At 28.9% G+C, this 20,616-nt stretch overlaps 2 protein-coding genes, 1 long non-coding RNA gene and 3 other non-coding genes across 7 annotated transcripts; 1 reads left to right on the top strand and 5 right to left on the bottom strand.

Moving 5' to 3' along the window:
- Positions 1–3,442: 3,442 nt before the first annotated feature.
- TRNAG-GCC lies at positions 3,443–3,513 on the bottom strand. The gene has a single exon. It is a non-coding gene; the product is annotated as a tRNA-Gly (tRNA).
- Positions 3,514–3,807: 294 nt separating this feature from the next.
- LOC111832257 lies at positions 3,808–3,895 on the bottom strand. The gene has a single exon (XR_002835295.1). It is a non-coding gene; the product is annotated as a small nucleolar RNA snoR114 (small nucleolar RNA).
- Positions 3,896–3,898: 3 nt separating this feature from the next.
- Positions 3,899–3,969, bottom strand: TRNAG-GCC. Its single transcript has one exon. It is a non-coding gene; the product is annotated as a tRNA-Gly (tRNA).
- Positions 3,970–4,673: 704 nt separating this feature from the next.
- On the bottom strand, positions 4,674–7,547 carry LOC17895016 (polygalacturonase At1g48100). 2 transcript variants are annotated; one of them, XM_023788579.1, is made up of 8 exons: positions 6,993–7,062; positions 6,811–6,877; positions 6,438–6,569; positions 6,115–6,345; positions 5,975–6,019; positions 5,680–5,887; positions 5,400–5,590; positions 4,674–5,299 (listed from the first exon to the last, which is right to left on the bottom strand). In XM_023788579.1, exons 3-8 carry the CDS (start codon positions 6,519–6,521, stop codon positions 4,904–4,906), a joined length of 1,155 nt encoding a protein of 384 aa, XP_023644347.1. In that variant the 5' UTR covers positions 6,522–6,569; positions 6,811–6,877; positions 6,993–7,062; the 3' UTR covers positions 4,674–4,903. The 2 variants fall into 2 exon arrangements, with proteins under 2 accessions (XP_023644347.1, XP_006302097.2); XM_006302035.2 differs by lacking the exon at positions 6,811–6,877 and having other exon boundaries at positions 6,993–7,547.
- LOC111832192 lies at positions 6,100–6,536 on the top strand. The gene is made up of 3 exons (XR_002835232.1): positions 6,100–6,195; positions 6,315–6,387; positions 6,463–6,536. It is a non-coding gene; the product is annotated as an uncharacterized LOC111832192 (long non-coding RNA).
- A 9,114-nt stretch (positions 7,548–16,661) lies between the features above and the next one.
- On the bottom strand, positions 16,662–18,604 carry LOC17894739. Its single transcript, XM_006301166.2, has 7 exons — positions 18,394–18,604; positions 18,211–18,303; positions 17,884–18,111; positions 17,618–17,770; positions 17,430–17,486; positions 17,164–17,307; positions 16,662–17,058 (listed from the first exon to the last, which is right to left on the bottom strand). Exons 1-7 carry the CDS (start codon positions 18,565–18,567, stop codon positions 16,699–16,701), a joined length of 1,209 nt encoding a protein of 402 aa, XP_006301228.1. The 5' UTR covers positions 18,568–18,604; the 3' UTR covers positions 16,662–16,698.
- Between the last annotated feature and the right edge of the window lie 2,012 nt (positions 18,605–20,616).

Here is a 20,616-nt window from a genome sequence, read left to right as displayed (position 1 = left end):
CAAATAACATATATTTACTCATTTTCTCGTAGAAAACTAGTTTTACAAAATTTTAACCTAAATTTTCTATGTTGTTGAGCACGACATGATTTGCTATTTTATAACAAGTAGATATTACAGATTCTATTTTGACTAGTAGATATTTTCCTACCAAGAACGAATTTATAATCTGCAATAATTAATAAATCTAAAAATAAAAAATATTTTTAATATAAGCGATGTTTTAGCCAATCTGTTTTGTTTCAATATAAGTGATGTTTTCAATTTCTTATGCAAAAATTTAATATATTTAATATCTTTTGACCAATTATATTTTACATCATATTTTTTTATTGGTTGAATTCATATTAGTTAATGATGTTTTTATGGAAAATGGATAAGTTATATGTTTTATTATTTAGTGTGTCAAAACCTTAAACATCACTTATAATGAAACAAAGGGAATAGCAAATATAGTTTACAGATTATATGCTAAAAACTAATGCATTAAATATAACTTTTATATCAAAATTTAAAGCATAATGAAACATAAAAGCAAAACTTGAGTTCCTATTAAATATTTTTTATGAGAACACCACTCTACTCTATATTATTTCGCTGTCACTAATCCTTCTAATGCAGCATCTAATTCAAATGATCATCAAAATACAAAATAAGATAAATCATAAAGTCATATACTGTGTAATTGTTTGGAAAAGTTCATGATCACACGATTTTTTAAGAAACTTAAAAAAAAAAAAACATAAATGACATTTTTCAGAAGTCATATGTAGTTAAAACAATTCAAACATTTGTAGTCATGAACTTTTAAGAAAGATTGCTATCCAAAATCAGATAAATCAGAAATGTCATTTCTTGTGCAATCGTTTGGAAAAGCTCACAATCACAAGATGTTTTTGAACACTTAAAAAAAACAATAGAAGATGAAAATATTCAGTATTCATATCTAGTTAAAGCAATTCAAAACAGTTCTTATCATGAACACTTTACAAAGATTTATATTACAAACTCTGCCAATTTTTGTGCGGTACTATCAGCCGTGGAAAAGAGTTTATAAGTCTCACCAGTACATATATTATATTAAAAAAACTAAAAATACTCATGGCAAAAATTGGTTTTAACCGACGTTATAAACAACCATCTTTATAATGATAATGATAAGTTTTTTTGGCAGTTTAGCTTAGAGTTATAATTATAAAAGCATCGCCCTTGTGTGGGGGAACAGTCCTCCATCTATTATCTCAGCTCTTCCGACAAGAGCAGTTAAGCATTTTCCTATGAGGTGAGTGTGCTAAAACAGGTTTAGTCAACTTCTTACTAATCTTTGTTAGCCAATTTTGTAGCCCAAAAGTCTTATTATTATGGTAGACAATATCTACTATAATATTTTTGCAAATAAATACTAGAGTTGGATTTATTTATTTACATCCATGTCATTGCATTAACTGTTAAAGATATTAATTTCTATATAAATATTCACTAATGTATTTAAAGAAAACAATTTAGAAAGTATGATATATATATATATATAACATAATTTTAAATTTTTTATGCTAACGTTTTATGATACATACTTCTTATGAATGAAAGAAAATATGATATAACACATATATAAAATAAAAGTTTTCGTGGCTATAAAAATTAAAAGTGTCGAGTTTCAATCATCGCATAAAAAGGGAATTAAGTTTAAAAACTCCATCTCCATTATCTATATACTTGACAGTAGATTATTTTCTAACATATTCATGCATTTTTTTGAAAACAAATATGCAATGAAAAAAATTTCTTTTAATACATTTATTATAAAAATATCGTTATAATGTTTATTTTAGTTTAAGGTCTAAGTATTTTTTTTAAACAACAAAAAACTTGGAGAAAAAAACATTCCTTAAGATTAAAAGAAACTAAAATCATACGTTAACTGAAAGTTAAATTTAGTTAGAATAGAAATTAGAATAAAACCTCCCACTACATCATTTTTACTTGAAAAATGTAGAAAACAAGTCGCCATTTTTTGCAACTTTACCCTCCAAATCTAAAAAATGTAAATCAATCCAGAAAAGTTAAAATAAATACACAATATAGCCTATTTCCTCTACTATCATGTTCGTAAGAATATTCGAAATAATATATCATATCGAAGCCCTCCTAACTAGAAGTTCAAATATATCTTTAGAATTTTCAAAAATAAATGTATGTGACTGTAAAAATCGTTTAGAAAAATAAATGTATCTGGTATAAGGCCTGTAATGCGTATTATTCTTGACTTAGTATGATTGTTTTACATTTTTGGATATGGAGGGTAGAATTGCAAAAATTGACGACTTGAAGGGTTAATTTGCACAAAATTAAATCATATGAAGATGAAATTATGAGTATGAAATCTAGAACTATAAACTCTTGGGAGATTTCGAAAACTATTTAGATTGAAATTCATATAATTTTCTTTTTAAAAAAAGTTTGCCACTTACAAAATAATATGAATTTGAACTATTATGTTTGAGTATATATCAACAAACAAACAAATTAATCATGTATGAGTTTATATTAACAATTTATTTTCTAAAATAATGTATAACATATGTTTACTATATGTACATTTATTTTTAAAAAATATTATATAGCATATATACAGTTTATATATGTATATACATAAATAACATAGTTAAGTAAAAACTACTAGAATATGAGCAATTGTAAGATATTAAATCTTCGAAACCTTTTAAATTGCTCCTAATTATAATAACATTGAAACATTTTTTTATAAATATTCCATGCTACGCCGAGTATTTAATCTAGTTTGAAAGTAAATAAAAGTTTTTCCAGCTGTGTACTGCGATTAAAATATAGTATCTACTTAAAACAGTTCAAAACATTTGTAATCATGAACTCTTTACAAAAAAAATCATGTCTACCAATCGTCATCCGTAATACAAACATTTCTTTGCCTGACGGCAACATACGGAGAAGATCTTGTAAATCTCACTACTCGAAGTTTCAAATGCATCAGATGCGGAAAAGAGTTTGTAAGTCTAACCAGTACATTTATGGTAAAAACTAAAAAGACTCATGGCAAAGAGCCAATACTCTCGGTTCAGTACATAGTTGACTTAAGTATAGTAAAGATTCACTTACTTATGCACTTGAGAGGATGGATAGTTCAGCGTTTCCCACCACTTGATTTATTCCCTTAAAAGTTTCTTCCAATTTTATCTGAAAATATATTCTCAAAAGTTTCAACCTACGAAGTGCCATTGGGAGAGAGGTACGACATTTTACAAAATTGAACTACTTTCGAAATGTATGTTCATTCTATATAGTGATGACTAGATACAAATACTCAAAGTAAAGCAACACCCAAGTAATGTCTTGGAAGCCCAAAACCTTTAATTCTAGGAGCATCTTTTTAAAAATATAACAAAAAAAAAGAGATAAGCTATAGTGCACCAGCCGGGAATCGAACCCGGGTCTGTACCGTGGCAGGGTACTATTCTACCACTAGACCACTGGTGCTACTTGTTTAATGTTCTATAAAACAGGATACAGACACCATCAGTAAGATAGATAGACTATCCCCTAGCTAGAACCCTTTGATAGGAGTGTATGGACTATGATGTGATCACTTGGGACACTTGGTTAAGCTTATAAGTCCCCCATAAGCCACTAAATACGTCAGACAAGCTATTTTCATTTCGCATAACGAACAACTCAGTGTATACTGATGTCTTGCGTAGCAAGAATCGTAGATAGAGCCAACTATAAAACTTATCGAGCGACCAACTCGTTTGCTGTGGCAAAAAAAAAAGAGAGCTCAGACTGGCGGCCATATATCATCTGATAAGTCAGAAGAATGCGAAGGACCCAACCATCGCTGTAGCCAATTTCCTCACAGCTCAGATGCACCAGCCGGGAATCGAACCCGGGTCTGTACCGTGGCAGGGTACTATTCTACCACTAGACCACTGGTGCTATTTGTTAACAATTCTGCTCTGTGATCACTTGAGACACTCAGTTAAGCAAACCTTTTACCCCCAAACTAACACGTCCCGTTGATTTAATTGACTTTTGAATTTGATACACAAATATATTTTAGCACATTCATAAGTCTTGAAAATTATGGTGAATATAGTCTGCAAATTCAACTCGAGTAAAATCAATAATAAAAATGATATATAAAACTCCAAAAATATATACCGACGTAAATGATCAATTGAAACGAAACAAAAGATAAAACAAAAACATCAGGTCCCGTGCCAGCACCAATCTCAACCACAGAAACTCCAAAGGCATCTCTCAAAAGAATCCATTATAAAAAAAGACAAATAATGCAACTCCTATATAGACAAATTGATCTGTTAAAAACTATGCTAAATAGAACGACCAAAACAAAATGAAGTGAAGCAACAACCTCTAATCCCAAACACAGACAAGACTGTATAGTCTGTTAAAATAATATATTTTTTCTTACAATTATTTCTGTTTTCAAGAAACATGAAACCAAAACAATTCTGGACATATGCATGGTTCCAAATTTGCTGGTATTATGTTGTTTTCAAGACAAACAAGAGGCTGCTTCACTGGTTTAGAAAGTATGTAAATATTTCTCTTTGAGGTTTTACACTCTGGTTTTGGACTTTCATGATTTATATATATGAAACAATCAAAACTATATGTTATACAAACAATAATATACATATACTGCTTCAAGAAAGCAATCAGGACAGTTCTTGATTTTGATTTCTCTTATAAGAGTCTGCCTTAATTACTCTAGAGAAGGAAAACAAAAAAACTAAACACGTTCTAATCTTCTAAACACTTTTCATACAACGGGACAAATCAGTAGAGTCCGTATGAAGTAACAATATTATTTGCTTTCCTAATCATTTTACATTTCCCCTGTAGGTCATAAACATATATCATGATCTGAATGGACTCCATTTCTCGCTGGCTTCCCGATCTGTAAGCAATCGATCGGTGGGACTGTTGTCGAAATGAGCTCTCCGAATGTTTTCCAGCAAAACGGATCAGACATGTGGTATTGTAGTTGCACTGGTTTTAGCTCTATGCCTGACAGTTGCACGTCTATGCAAGGGTAACTGTCGCTGCAAGCAAAATGCACAGGCTTCACGGTGTAAGTCCCTCTTATCTTCTCATATGTGACTCCTTCCACGGACACAGCTGAAGTATGGTTCATGCATTTGCTGTGATCGCAGTAGAATTGATCGATCACTATTGGAAGCTGAACCTCTGTGAGTTGAATGTTTGAGAAAAGTATTCCTTTCACTGATCCTATACCTCCCTGTATTCACATATTGAAGCTGTTAAGTTTCATTGGCTTCCAAATCAAAACCACTCGTTCCATTTTTTATGAAAGGTTTTATCTTTTTTTTTTGCTTTACCTGCCAAGTCTTGATCCGGACACCAGTCATTGTGTTGTGCATAACTACATCTCGGACTGTTATGTTAGAAACACAAGCTTTGGTACTGTCTTTGCCAAGGCTCCCAATGCTTATTCCATGTCCTGGTCCACAATTCACATTGTGAACATACACATTGGAGCAACCCGTTTGAATCGAAATACAATCGTCTCCTGGAAAAACAGAGGAATCAATCAACGATATTAAGACCTGATTTTTACGAGTTTTAACGATGTTTTATTCGACGAAATTTGGTTTGTACCGCAAGCTAGTGTGGATGTGTGAATCATGACATCTTTAGTGTTCTGAAGATGAATCCCATCCGTGTTTGGGCTGTCTCCAGGAGAAGACACACTCACGTCATGAACTAGAACCTGGACGCAGTTATCAAACTTGAGGTGACATTGAGGACTGTTCTGAATGGTTATACCGGTCACAGTCACATCGATACTCCCATAGAACCGCAGCGCCTATACCGTAAACCCAAGGTAAGTAAAAAAAATATTCACTGAGTTGTAAAAACATGTAGAGACTACTTATTCATTTTAATATCTCACCGTTGGTTTAATACTTGGCATTCTCCCATTAAGCTCACTTCTTATCTGCCATGTGACAAAAAAAATACAAAAACAGAGTTTTGTGTTAGATGAAAAACTTGTGTAGGTATCAAGAATAAGATGAGGATGAAGATTTTTACCGGCATAGGAGGATGTTCTTGAACTGAATTATTCAACGGGACAATGAGCTTGAAGTCATCGTCGATAGGATAATCTGAAAGGTAATCTTGTTGCCACCAAACAGTGCCTCTTCCATCAATAACACCTTTACCTTGTATTGTGATTCCTTTAAGCTTCGTGAACTCAATCCACCACATTAACCCTCTTCCCCATGAATCAGTATCTGTAGGAGCTACGATCATCCCGTCAAGCTGCAACCAAACAAAAGAACTCACATCTTTTAGTTTCAAGAGGTATATTGATGTTTCAAAATGTTACAAGAATGTTGATGATCAGTTCTTACTTGGAATACAATGTTTGCTTGACAGTAAGGACCCGAGAAAGATATCGGGCCAACGAGGAATATGTATTCAGCCGGTACGATCATCGTTGATGCCTCGACTTTGCAGGCAGATGCCCAAGCTGCTTCAAACGCCTGCAACAAATTGTTATAACTCATCATTAGTTTTGTTTACTCATCTTAAGACCTTTAGTTAATTTTTTTATTTTTTGTCTTAGAGGAAAACATAATATGGAAGAAAAGAACAAAGAGTCTTGTGCCATATTAAATCGGGTACTTTTGTTGTCACTCTCTATATTAGTTTGTTTGTATATTGGGAAAGTAAAAAACATTGAGAGGAAAGAAAAGAAAAAGGAAAAAAGTTAATTGACTTTACAGAACAGAGAGAAAGCTTTTTATTTGTGGTGCTCTGTTTCTTGTTCTGTCTCGTGTTACCTTCTCAACTGTAATTCACATTATGGTTTGTTTTTTAAAAGACAATTCTAAAGAAAACGAGATTAAGATTCTTGATTTAATCAAGAACGACAAGAAATCATTTTGTTATGGATAATAAAGTACCTGAGTGTCATCACTCATGCCATCACCCTTAGCTCCAAAATCAAGCACATTGAATGCTTGAGAGTCCTCAACCGGCTGCAGCGGAAGGGGTGATGGTGGTGGTTGTTGAACTTGTGGCGGCTGTGACACGACAGGTGAACCGACATCGGGTTTTGGCGGCGGACTTTTCATCTTCGGTTTTGGTTTAGGTTTAGGTTTTGACTTATGGGAATGACTATTGCTCTCATGGCTTTTTGGTTTCTTGGTTGACAAGGAATCAGACAAGGAGGAGGAACTGCTATGGTGGTGGTGTCGTCTCAAATGTCTTCCTCTTCTGGCAATGCAGGTTTCTAGCGTTACAGACCAGACAAGAATTGAAACTAAAATCGTCATTGTGATGCTTCTAAGCATTAGACCTTTTCTCGTTATCATAGTGGTTCTAGGTTGTTGTATAATAATGTTCTCTCTTTTGTGGTGGTTTGAGACAAGAACAAGAACAAGAAGAGAGTATGGTTGGTATTGGTTGTTATAGAATGAAGAAAAAAGAATAAGGTTGTCAAGGGGGTTTATATAAGGAAACAATCCAAGAATATAGAACGAGTCACGGGAGCCTAAAATGGAATTTCATAATGTAGTACGTAATTAAGATAATTTGCACTAGATAAGCAAATATATACGATGGAAATTTAGATTATGACAGTATTTTTTTTTTTTGTTATCCAAGCAACAAAATGGAATAATATTGTACTTTTTTTACTTCTGTGTTTCTGTCATCTAAATTTTATACGGAACTAGTTTAGTACCCGTCCGATGGACGGGTTATCTATATTTAAAATTAAATTGGAAATATTTTCCAATTATAACATGACAAAAAAATAATTTCCAAATTTTTGTTTAAAAAAAATAAGAGAAATTAATTTCATTTGGTAAGAGATTTATTTGGTTTGAAGTATCAAATACACGTGTATATATATACATATATATATATCTTAAAATTCCTTATTAAACGTTAATTATAAAAATCTAGTAATGTCAAATTGACAATCACCAAAACATTTGGAAGTTACAGTAAAACCTCTATAAATTAATAATATTGGGACCATGAAAATGTATTAATTTATAGAGGTTTTAATTTATCGATAAATTAATTATTATTAATTTATAGAGAGATTTTCCTAATTTAGAAAGTTTTTCCAAAAAAATTTAAAAATAAAATGTAACAAAAACTAAAGTGACTATATATACATATATTTTGAAATTTTTACCTAATCATTAATTTATTATATTGATTTACAAAGGATTTTCAAAAAAATTATTATCTTATTATTTTATCAAAATGTGATTAAAATTACATTGGTCTGAGTTGGGACCAGAGAAATTTATTAATTTATAGAGAATATTAATTTATCGAGTATTAATTTATAGAGGTTATATTTGGGAGCTATTCATCATTACTCATAATATTGCTAAAATATTTTTAGAAATCTTAATTTAGCAATTATCCTCTAAAACATGATTATACCATTTTGTAAAAAAAAAAATTTTTAACTTTAAAATTTCAAAAAATCATTCTCAGACTATGAAAATTAATTATTTATTATTTAATATGATGGTAAAGTTCTTTCAAATTAACATCAATCTAAAATATGATGTTAAATACAAATATAGTCATTTGTAAATAAATTCATATAAACAACGCAAATAAACATAAAGATTCTAAAATAAATTATAGCATCGTTGAGGAAAACATTAAAAAATCTTTCAAATACGAATTATAAAAAACTACATATTTTCTTTAAAAATATTTTAAAATTACAATATTACGATTTATATTGAACTTTGTTATCTTTAATTTAAGCTAAAAATATTATTTTTTGAATTTTTTTATTCGCTCTTATGTTTTGGACAATGAAATTGCTCAACGGCATAATACATTCATACATAAATTAAAAATTAAACAAATATAACATATTATAAAATAAAAATCTTGAATAAAATTAGATATTTAGTTAAACTCAAATTCTAATTTATTTGTAAACTGTAAATCCTAATTCTCCTTTATGAACCCAAACTGATAAATAACCTTGTTTAATTGTAAAACATAAATCTCACTCCTCTTTAATAAACCCAAACCGATAAATAATCTCGTTTAATTATAAAATCTAAACTATAATGCAGATTTATAAACTCAACATATAACCCTTATAATTGTAAAACCTACAACTGACAAAACCAAAAATTAGGTTAATAGTTGAAAGAGAAGTTTTGAGAAATACCCATTTTGGTACACCAATTTTCTATCTATTTTAAAAATATCCCTTTTCAAATATGAAAAATTGTAAACTTTTATATAGTTTTTAAGGTACATCTAGATCATCATTACTATTAGGAGACTCAAAACAAATATTTATAAAGTTTTAAAAAGGTTATAAACGGTATTTATAAGACTTTTATAAGGTAATTATAAGGTTTAAAAAGTTTTTATATGTTTTTTAAATAATTTTAAAACGTTTTTAAAAGGTATTTATATGGTATTTAAATTTCCACACATAGAAAGATAATTTATGTCTAAATATATAAGCTTATACATTTTTTTTATAAATATCAATTTTTTTACTTTTTAATTATCAAAATACCCTTTTTCTATACCACTTTTTAAAAATACCCCTATTTCAAACTTTATAAAAAAAACCACTTTAAATGTTGAAATTCATCCAAATAAGTGTGAAAGCTTATAAATATACATACAAATTAGAGAATTTTTGAGAAATAGCCCTTTTGGTGTACTCCTTTTTTAAAATATCCCCTGTATCTATCCATTTTCAAAAATACCCCTTTTTAAATATTAAAAATTATAAAGTTTTATATAGTTTATAAGGAACTTCTATATAATAACTACTACTGGGAGATTAGATACAAATATTTTAAAATGTTTTAAATAGTTTTAAACCGTTTTTATAAGTTTTATAAGGTTTTTAAAAGGTTTTTAAAAGGGTTTATACGATTTTTATAAGGTTTTTATAAGGTTTTTATAAGGTTTTTATAATTTATTTTCACGCTATTTATGAAAGGTATATAAAGTTTTATACACATATAAAGGTAATTTGTGTATATATTTATAAGCTTACACACATATTTGGATAAATTTCAACAGTTTTAGTGGGTTTTTTGATAAAGTTTGAAAATGGGGTATTTTTAAAAAGAGGTATATGAAAAGGGGTATTTTTGAAACTCCCCCCACAAATTACCTTTATATATGTTTAAAATTTATATATCTTTCATAAATATCGTAAAATAACTTATAAATACCTTTTAAAAACCTTATAAACCCTTTTAAAAACCACTTAAAACCTTATAAAACTTGTAAAAACGATTTAAAACCTTTTAAAACATTATAAAATATTTGTATCAAATTTCCAAGTAGTAGTTATTATATAGAAGTACCTTATAAACCATATAAAACTTTATAATTTTTCATATTTAAACATGGATATTTTTGAAAATGAATAGATAAATGAGGTATTTTTGAAAAGGGGTACAGCAAAAGGGGTATTTCTCAAAAAATCTCTTTAATTTTTTATAATTTTTTTAATGTTATTTAAAAATTCTATTTGTATCTTAATATTAACAAAATTAGATATAACATATTGCGACATCTTATGTTTTTACTTGACACTTATCATGATCACGTGAGTTAGTAAATTTAAAAACCAAGTTTTGACATATAATCTCGTTTAATTGTTAAAGTTAAACCATAATTTTAATTTATAAAGATAAACCATAATTCTTATTTATCATTTATATACCCAAACCAACAAATAATCTGATTTAATTGTAAAAATTAAAGTTTAAACATTAATCCTCTTCTGTAAACAAAAACCGCCATATATTCTTGTTAATTATAAATTTTAAATCCCTATCTTATTAATAAACCAAATTGACATAACTGAAATTAGATTATTTGTTTAATTTTATTAATAATTTTTAATATATAATTCTTTATAATATTTATTTTATATATTTCCTTCTTCGATAAGGTTAATAATATTTCTATTTTATCCAAATATTAACAAAATTAGTTATGCCACGTGTCAACATCTTATCGTTTATAATTGACACGTGTCACGATCTTGTTATTGGCTGATTTTGAAAACCAAGGTTTATATAATAAGATATGTGTTTTTTTTTTCTCTTTCTTTTCTTGCGTCATGTTATTTATCTATTTTGATATCTAGTTATCTTCAATTGTTGGTTTTATAAGGTTATAGTCATGTTATGAGAATATGTGCTATTTTTTTATGTGCATATAATCAAATAAAATGATTGTTGCTGTTATATATCATGTGATCAATTATTTTGAAGTTTTATATTATATTATTATATTTAATGAGTTACATATTAATATACCAATTTATGAAAATACTAAATAAATATATAAATTTAAGAAAATACTATATAAATCTTCAGTTATTTCTTAAAGCAACTTATAAAATTTTCATTTTTTTTTTCAAATACAACATAGTATATACTCTATTATCATTTTACCAATGTAACACAACTTAATCGTAAAGTCCAACGCTATATTTTTGGTCGACACTGAAAACGTAGAAATCTATCAACTACGTTATTTTTATCCACGTAAAGAAATAGTGTGATATGGTTTGCAATATTTTGAACAAATATATATTGGTACCATTATCATTTTCATTGCTCTCATGAGTAAAACTTATCTATAGTGAGTGTCATGGAATATATTCCCTACACCAACTACAATACAATATAATGCCAGAAATGAGGACCCTCTATTCATAGTAACATTCCGGTATATATTCGATAAGTAAATCGATCGAGTATATAACTAAAATTACTCTCACAATTATATATGTATATTTTTACTTTTAACAAATCTAATTACACTTGGATAGTTGGATTCATCGTGATTAGGGTTTTCAAGTAAGTTTGAATAATATATCATTGGTTTTGGATAATCTAGGATTAATTAAGATACATTCATTATCCGTCGGAACATGTTGTACTCATGATTGGGTGATCCGAAGCAAAATACACAAATCTACCAAAAGTATATATCTTTCAGACAAAAATATTAAAATTTATCAATGATTACTACAAATAGTTATAATCGTAAAACATGATAGCATGCATAAGAGATGTTAATTGGTTTTTTGTCTTTCGAGATTATTACTTTATAAAATCAACGAACACAATTTCAGGGGATATGTGTGCGCCACGTGTAGACTAAACGTTGGTTGAGACCCATCCACTTTGGTTGGCTGAAACACACACTAGAGCAAGCCAAGACAAACGAACCACAAAGAGGCACCTGTTCAGACAAAACACATATACCTTTCCTGTTGCAAAAGCAAAACCTCATCTACTCCCATACAAAATACATACATATACTTACTTAGTTATACGACTATCTATAGTATATGCAAAGGTATGCACCATAGAGTGGGGCTGCGCACTTGAAAATGAGGTGGTTGTTTTTTTAATGTATACACATAGGGATAAATGTAATTGTTGATGTGTCATCCTGGTGATCAGATAAGTGTCTTATGGTCTCCATATTTACTATGATCATATAGTACTGAATTTTAATGTACATCTCTTGTTTCTCTATATATATAGGCTCACCTTGGTTTTGTGGATTTATTTTGTTGAGTCATGAGTGACATTTTTGAGTTAAAACATCTATTTGAGAATTTAACTTTGATGAAATCAACGATCATCAAACAAGTCTCACTAATTGTTTCTCGCTGATAAGCTAGATCATCTAATAACTATATTTTATAGATATTCTTGTTAACTTAATTAACAAGTCAGTTTATTTTGTAAAATGTGTGGATATTAAGACCCAATTAGTTGATATCCAAAGTTTATTACTTTTTAATGATGAACAAACCTTGACAGTTTCTTGGGTGATGTTTTGTCGTTTTGGTTTCTTCCGAGAGAAACATATACATACATACAAATAGATACATATTGTATGGTGTTTGTGTGCATGTAAAAATGGGATGAGACATGTGATTGGGTCTATATTTTGTCAATGGGCAGTTGATTATAACATCTCTTTTAGTGCTCACATGCACCCCTTCACGGGCTTGCTTTCGTCTCCACAACACTTCTCCTATCTTTCTTTTTTAAAAAAACTTTTCTTATCTTCTTTCTTTGTTTTATTTACGTATTCATAGTTAACAACAATTATTGTGTTCGATCACAAGTCACACAATAATTATCTCTCTATTTCTCACACATATATACATTTTATAAAAAGCAATTGCACAAGACAAGTTTTACGAGTTCTTTACTTTTCGTGAGCACACATATATATGATCTTGTGTCCTACAATCTCCTTAAAAAAAAAACTTGATTATCTACGTATATACAAGATCATATATATTAAAAGTATATAATAGTGATCATCAAGTACATATACAAGCTCTGTCATTTTTCTATTGCTAGAAACGTTCACCACTAATTAATAGCATATGTTTGACACTATACTAAGAGCTAAATAAGAATATAATCACTAAACTTTAAGTCAATGTGTGAATATGAGTGAAGGGTGAGAGCTAGAGATCTCATGAGGCATCATCACATATTTGTGTGTGTCTGTATATGTACACAAACCAAGATTGCATGCTATCAACTTTCAAATGTTCCTTTCTCATTAAATTCATAAAACGACACTGTTCATTTTACACGAGACGTATTAGTAATTCAAGTGCAAGAAACAAGAACCCTTTTCATTTCATTTATTAATCAAGAATCTTCAAGAATCGGGAGTTTTTGTCTGACAAGCCTTTACTAGTATTGTTCTCTTTTTTTCTTCTTAAATAGAGAACTATATATATAAGATTAGTATCTCCACCACCATCCACCACTCGTAATTGGTACTTTCATTATAAAGGTGGATGAGCAAACAAAATTGGATAATGAAAAGAAAATAACAATATATATAAGCTCCTTTGACTTCATTGCTCGACTCCTTGATCATGTGAAAAAAAGTATGTGTATCTATTTATGTGGACCGTATCATCTTCTTGAGACGCCAAAAGAACTAATCTGCCATATATGTGTTACCCTGTCTTCGAAGTTTTCATATAAATTCCAAAGTTTTAAAGATAATATATTCTACAAGTATACGTACATACACTACACGTAACTGCATGTGTGCACATTTGTTTTATTTTATACGATGTGTGTACTATATGCTTACACGAACATTATATTCATCATTGTCTTTTTTCATGTGTGGCTAGCTACTGTTTATCTAATATTGTTAAATTATCTCTTGTTTTCTCATATGGCTTTACAAAATTTTATATTTTATATTATACATTCTTCTATTTCGAAATGGTGTCTTTTTGCGAAGACATGCTCGTGATTATTTTTGTATAGTATTATTAGGTTTGTGTTTTTTTCTTCTTCTTAATATTCCCGTGAGGCGTGAAGAAGACTTCATTCGTTTGGCTACCAAATTACACATTAGCCCTATACTGTCCCATCTTCTGTTTATAATCATTTTTATTTTTCTTGATTTGATAAATGTCTTGATCCAGCCAAAATATTTGATGACATATGCATTGAAAAAGATCGAATAAATTCAAAATATTGGATCATTGTTATGATTGATGCATGAAAATAACTGTGCAAAACAATGTGCATGATGTTTTAATTTATGAATTGTATGCACATTTGTTTTTGTTGATATACTTGCATGTGATTGATTAGGTTAATGATAGTATGATTAATATCTCAAATCAAATTGAAGGCACATTCCGATATCCGACCATATATATAAGAATCTTTGGTACTATATAAACAGCTATATATAATATAATTATTAGACTGAGTTTTAATCTATTATACATATCAAACAAAAAATCTCATCTATATATATATTTGGAGGACATCAATCTACTTAACTAAAAATTGTTCTAGAATTGATCTTTTGATTTGTAGATTATAGCTGTTTTATAAACTGCGGATTAAAACTTGTTAATTTTAGATTGTCTACCTAAGCATCCACATAGACATACTTATTTATTTGTATTAAACTAAATTTAAATATTTATTTAGTGCATACTTATGTTTATTATAATTAATAGAAATTAAAACATTATATAATTTGAAGGATGATCATTTAAAAAAAAATCTGTTCAAAGTTTGAATCATATTATTACTACTAATAATACTGTGAAACTACAACTTATAGATTTTAATATGATAAAGAACTTTTTACTACGGACCGGTGAGATTACTTTGCGATGATGACCTACATTGAAGATCAAAATTGAGATCAATTTCTAGACTCTTTGATTTGATATATCTCATGACGGGATGATTTCTATCGCCGATAAACTTGTAAAATGTGCAAAGGTACGTAGTTTTTGCTCGGTGATAATCAATAGAGCTCAAGCTTTCGATGATCTTTCGCAAAAAGGTCTGGACAAAGCTTAGACCAGCCGTGATGATTATTAGACACTTTTGGTCTTTTTGCTTTTCTCTTCAACCTATCCATTTATGCGCTTACTTGCCGAATAAGCTACTGAAACTAGGGTTTCTTGTTAAGGTCTAGAATGACATACAATAGCCTAACAATATCAACTGTTTTATATACATATACAATAGAATGATAGACATATATATATATATATATATATGAAGATATACAAATATTTTGTTTTTTTAAAACGCATAGGTGATATCACTTTTAAGCTGTAATAACTGCTCTGAGATCCCGTTAAGTGCCTTATACGATTTCGTTCTTCACTTCTTCACTGGATTTGCCTTGTATTTTAAGGATTTTTATTAGCAAATTTGTTTTTCCATATATTTATTATTATATTATAACATGACTATTATAATTCAAAATTTGTAAAAAAATATAAATTTAATAAATTTAGAAGTGATGGCCATATAATATTTTTTAAGAAAACTATTTGATTTTGGAGAGAAAAAAATAGAGTTTTGAGATATATTGGTGCGATTCAGAATATAAGCGTAATATTTTGTAAATTTTATCCATACTCCAGTAACATGAATGAATTCAATATTAAATTAATTTAGCTTGGAGTTATAAATCTCCATTCTTATCTCTCAAGAACATAGCTATATGCTCTAATTCCTCTTTACAACATCCTAGTTTGGTTCTCACGATGCTACTCTCTATGTATATTATAAGCGACCAAGTTACTTATATATGCATCTAATGATGTTGGGAGAACAACAATCGAGTACAATATTTGCAATATCCAAGATTGATTAATCTATGTTAATAAATTGTATTTGATTGTTTTAAATTGCCTACCCATTAGTCAAACCCTTTGGTTTAAAATGTACAGTACTGTATACATATGATTAATTGTGACAGCCATCGAAAATTGATTTGGAATATTAAGGATTTAAATGTGTGTTTTGGTAGATTGTGAAATTCACTGAAGTAATTTGATTGGAATATGAAGAGCTAGAACGTGTTTTGGTAGATACCATAGAATTATAAAAGCCATTTGAGTTTCTTTTTGGAACTTACAGTTTTAGAATGTGTTTTGGTGGATTTTGAAAGCCATTTTGAGTTTTTTTTTTTTTTTTTTTGAACCTACAGTTTTGGAATGTGTTTTTGTAGATAATGGAAGTTGTGGAGTTTCCTTTTCACAATGTAATGTTTTAATTTTTATTTCACGAATCTTTAATCATACAATATTCATATATTTCCAGGACCACCAAAAAATGTTATATGACCGAGATCTGCGTGACTGCTGTAGTGGCCCAAAATTTGGTAGCCTCGCTTATCGTCTGAGAATTCTTCGATGTAGTACATTTTACTGTCTATCTTATAATTGGTGTCGAGTACGGTTATATGTGATATATATGCATCGGCACTCATATCCATAAGAGGAAAAAGTCCATATCCCATTTCAGGACTCGGTTGTGATGCTTTATACACTTCTCCACCCCACTCGACTTTATTTCCAAAGCTTTGATGAAATCTATCCGACGGCCAAAATCCAACTTCCTCAGCTGTTTTACTAAACTGTAACCACCAATTTCCATTTACTTGGTCCTATAATACGAAAAATAATATATAGGTTAATTGTAAATATCACATTAAGCAATACATAAAGCAAATTTTTTGAATGCTTTAGTTGCACTTCTAGTTATTCGAAACCTTGATTAGACCGAAGGTTGCATAGTGACTTGTCTTATCACTACGAATAGACACTGGCACCAATGGTACACCAAGCGGCAAATCTTGACGAACGAGTATCATTCCAGCGTTGCAATTGGAATTGTAACATGATTGTCCACCTGCCTGTTCCATTAATGTATACATATATCAACTTATACTTGTTTACGTTATCGAAAAAAAGAAAATGATTTACTAATATAATAAAAGTTATAGGCAAAGGCGTTGGATAGAGTTGGTAGACTTACAATATTTGTATAGGCGAAGAGCCGAGGCTGGGTGTCTTTGTACAATACTGGATTTACCTGAATGAGTAAATATAAGTTGAAAGGGTTTATGAAACAATATAATACACGACATATTACTCGTAGCTTCGTGATTTTTATCGAGTGTACATAAGTTGTAGATGGCAAATTAGATAAATCAAGTTACTTACAGTCGAACCAACTTGGATGAAATCTCTTCCCATCTGAATGTGAAGTCGAGCAGCACTATATTGGCCAGGCCTAACCTTAGGAGCGGTTATACAAAGTTCCATCGTTGCTCCATGGAACCTTTCTTTTAACTCTGTAGTCCGAGTCACTGCATACTATAATCCCGTTCGTTCCCATTCAACAACCAAACATTATTCTCATTATAAATATCTCAAAATGTTATTTAGACTAAACCTGTACGTTTTCTTAATTAGCAGAGGCAACTTACATGATGTTGGTTGTAATGAACACCATTGTTAGGATCATTAGTGGTAGTGTTCCAAGAGCCACGGGGTTTATGATCATCCCCAAATGAGTCAAACCTCAAGAGATCTTCTTTGGTGACTCTTTGTATAGGGACTGTACCAATGGGACAACCCACACCATTCTCCCATAAGTAACCAAATCCAGTATTGTTTGTCTTTTTTTCTTTCATTCCTTTCCATATTGGACGCATCTAGGACATATCGAAACACAATAGACATATAATTGTCCTTTTATTTTCATGTTTGTAAAAGAATATAAGAATTTTTAACCAATATATCCAAAACTATACCTTGTAATGATATGTGTGATTTTTCATAGAAGGATGATCAAAGGCTGGTTGCTTGTAAAAATCCACACATCCGTAGCTTTCTCCATCTATAGTCTACCATTTACAGCAATATATAGAGGTTAACATATTAAGTTTATAAGATATATAGAGAACAACAACAAGATTGTGAAGATATGTAAAAACCTTGATGATCTTGACAGCAGGTTTGTTGATAATCTTTAGTCTCTTCTCCATTTCTAAATCTTCAAATTTAGGAATGCTCTTGGCTTCGACGAAGTCATTTTTGTGACTTATCAGTATGTGACCAAAGATGAAACACATTAAGAACACACATATCATTGAGCCTCTCACTTCCATTTTGATCAACAACGGAGAGAAAGATAGAGAGCTTATTGAATGTTGAAGCATGGAAAATATAAAGGTGTAATATATAAGGGTTGATGAGGAGGCTGAGAAAAGAACAAAGCATTTGGTTCTTTATTATTTAAAGATCTTTGACCAAATGTTTTTTGGAAAGACATAAAACATAAATTAATCAATTACCATTTAACAAATTATACATACATTTCATTAAATGTTGGTCTTTAATTTTAACATATTAAATGTTAGTCTTTAATTTTAGGAGTTGTTGACTAGTTTCTCAGGAATTATAAGAATCTGTTGAGTAATAAAATAATAATAATAATCATATATACATATATAAAAGAAAGGTTTCACTCTCTCCTTATTGGTCTATTTGATATTTATTTTTTTTAAATTTAAAATTTATTTCTAACTAAACCAAAAAACACATTTAATCATATACATTAATTCATACTTTAAATTCACACTTTACTACTAAAATGTAACTGAAAACTATATAAATTTTCAAAGACTATTGCTTTTCTTTATTGAATTTCAATTAAACACACTATAAATTATAATTATGACTCCTCTAATTTAATTATTTTAAAAATGTAACTTACATCAATTCTTATCCTATAAATAGCCATTCTCACATCATCCTTTACTATATCTCATATATTCATTATTTTCTTTGTCTTTTTTTTTGTTTTTAAAGTTCTTGCATGGGGTGAAAACTCAATTAAGATATCATTGTAAGAGTTTGATTAAATATTTGGTTTAAACTTTTGTTTTCAATTTTATCAAGTTAAAAAAAACCATCTTCATTCTTTTACTTTAGATGTTTGTTTCTTTCTCACATATTCATGTATATTTATTTTATTCTGAAAAGTATGTAATTATTGTAACAAAATAATTTTTTTTATATAATTATCAAACCAATTTTTAAGACAATGAAATAAATAAAATTTTATACACAAACAAAGGTAATGTGTATGTATATTTATAAGCTTACACATATTTGGATATATTTCAACATTTTTAGTGTTGTTTTTGATAAAGTTTGAAAAAGGGAAAAATTTAAAAAGTGGTATTTGAAAAAGAGTATTCCTTAAAGAGAATTTTTGAGAAATACCCCTTTTGGTGTACCCCTTTTTAAAAATACCCCTATTTTCTATTCATTTTCAAAAATATCCCTTTTCAAATATGAAAAATTATAAACTTTGATATGGTTAATAAGGTACATCGAAGTCATCATTACTACTAGAAGATTAAATCCAAATATTTGTAAGGTATTAAAAGGTTCTAAACGGTATTTATAATGTTTTTATAAGGTTTTTAAAAGGTTTACACAGTATTTATAAGGTTTTTAAATGGTTTTTAAAAGGTTTTTAAAATGTATTTATACGGTATTTATGAAATATATATATAAATTTACACACATATAAAGATAATTTGTGTCTATAAATATAAGTTTACACATATGTTTTTGATAAATTTCAAATTTTATAGTGACTTTTTGATAAATCTAGAAAGAGAGGTATTTTTAAAAAGTGGTATTGGAAAAGGGGTATTTTTGAAATTCCTCCATCTTTAAATTCTCCCATTATCATTTATATTTTTATCATTAACAATATTATTTATTTTTTATCAAAAAATACTCAAAAGTACTGAAGAAAAAATTACTATCAAAATTGAAAAATTAATCAACGAATAAATTCAAGAGATATGGATGTATGCTTCTATTGTATGATTTAAATAAATAAAGTGTAAACATGTCATAAGCATTGAAATTTATTTATTCTATTTTTTAAGTAATAAATAAATTAAAATTAATTAATTAACTTAATATACAACATGAGCGGGATATTACCTAGTAACATTTAATAAAATAGATTCAACAAATTCTTATTATTCTGAAGAGACCAGTCAACAATTCCACAAATATTTTTATGTTAATAAAAAAACTAGCATAGAATGAAAGATTATGATTCCTTAAATCATAAATCCTTATCAGCTCCTGATTAGTAATAACCCAATTAGAAGTGTACTTGATAAATCCAT

Source organism: Capsella rubella, unplaced genomic scaffold (assembly GCF_000375325.1).
Source record: "Capsella rubella cultivar Monte Gargano unplaced genomic scaffold, Caprub1_0 scaffold_2, whole genome shotgun sequence".
Lineage (NCBI taxonomy): Eukaryota > Viridiplantae > Streptophyta > Magnoliopsida > Brassicales > Brassicaceae > Capsella > Capsella rubella.
This window is presented reverse-complemented; position numbering and strand designations above follow the sequence as displayed.

Excerpts from the sequence above, each read along its gene's own strand:
- LOC17894739 (XM_006301166.2), bottom strand. The coding sequence starts at position 18,567 with ATGGAAGTGAGAGGCTCAATGATATGTGTGTTCTTAATGTGTTTCATC. Across the intron at positions 17,487-17,617 it reads TCATCCAAGTTGGTTCGACT|GTAAATCCAGTATTGTACAA; the intron begins GTAAGTAACTTG and ends TTACTCATTCAG. Across the intron at positions 17,059-17,163 it reads CAACCTTCGGTCTAATCAAG|GACCAAGTAAATGGAAATTG; the intron begins GTTTCGAATAAC and ends TTCGTATTATAG.
- LOC17895016 (XM_006302035.2), bottom strand. The coding sequence starts at position 7,403 with ATGATAACGAGAAAAGGTCTAATGCTTAGAAGCATCACAATGACGATT. Across the intron at positions 6,570-6,992 it reads GCATGAGTGATGACACTCAG|GCGTTTGAAGCAGCTTGGGC; the intron begins GTACTTTATTAT and ends AATTTGTTGCAG. Across the intron at positions 6,346-6,437 it reads AAGCAAACATTGTATTCCAA|CTTGACGGGATGATCGTAGC; the intron begins GTAAGAACTGAT and ends GTTTGGTTGCAG.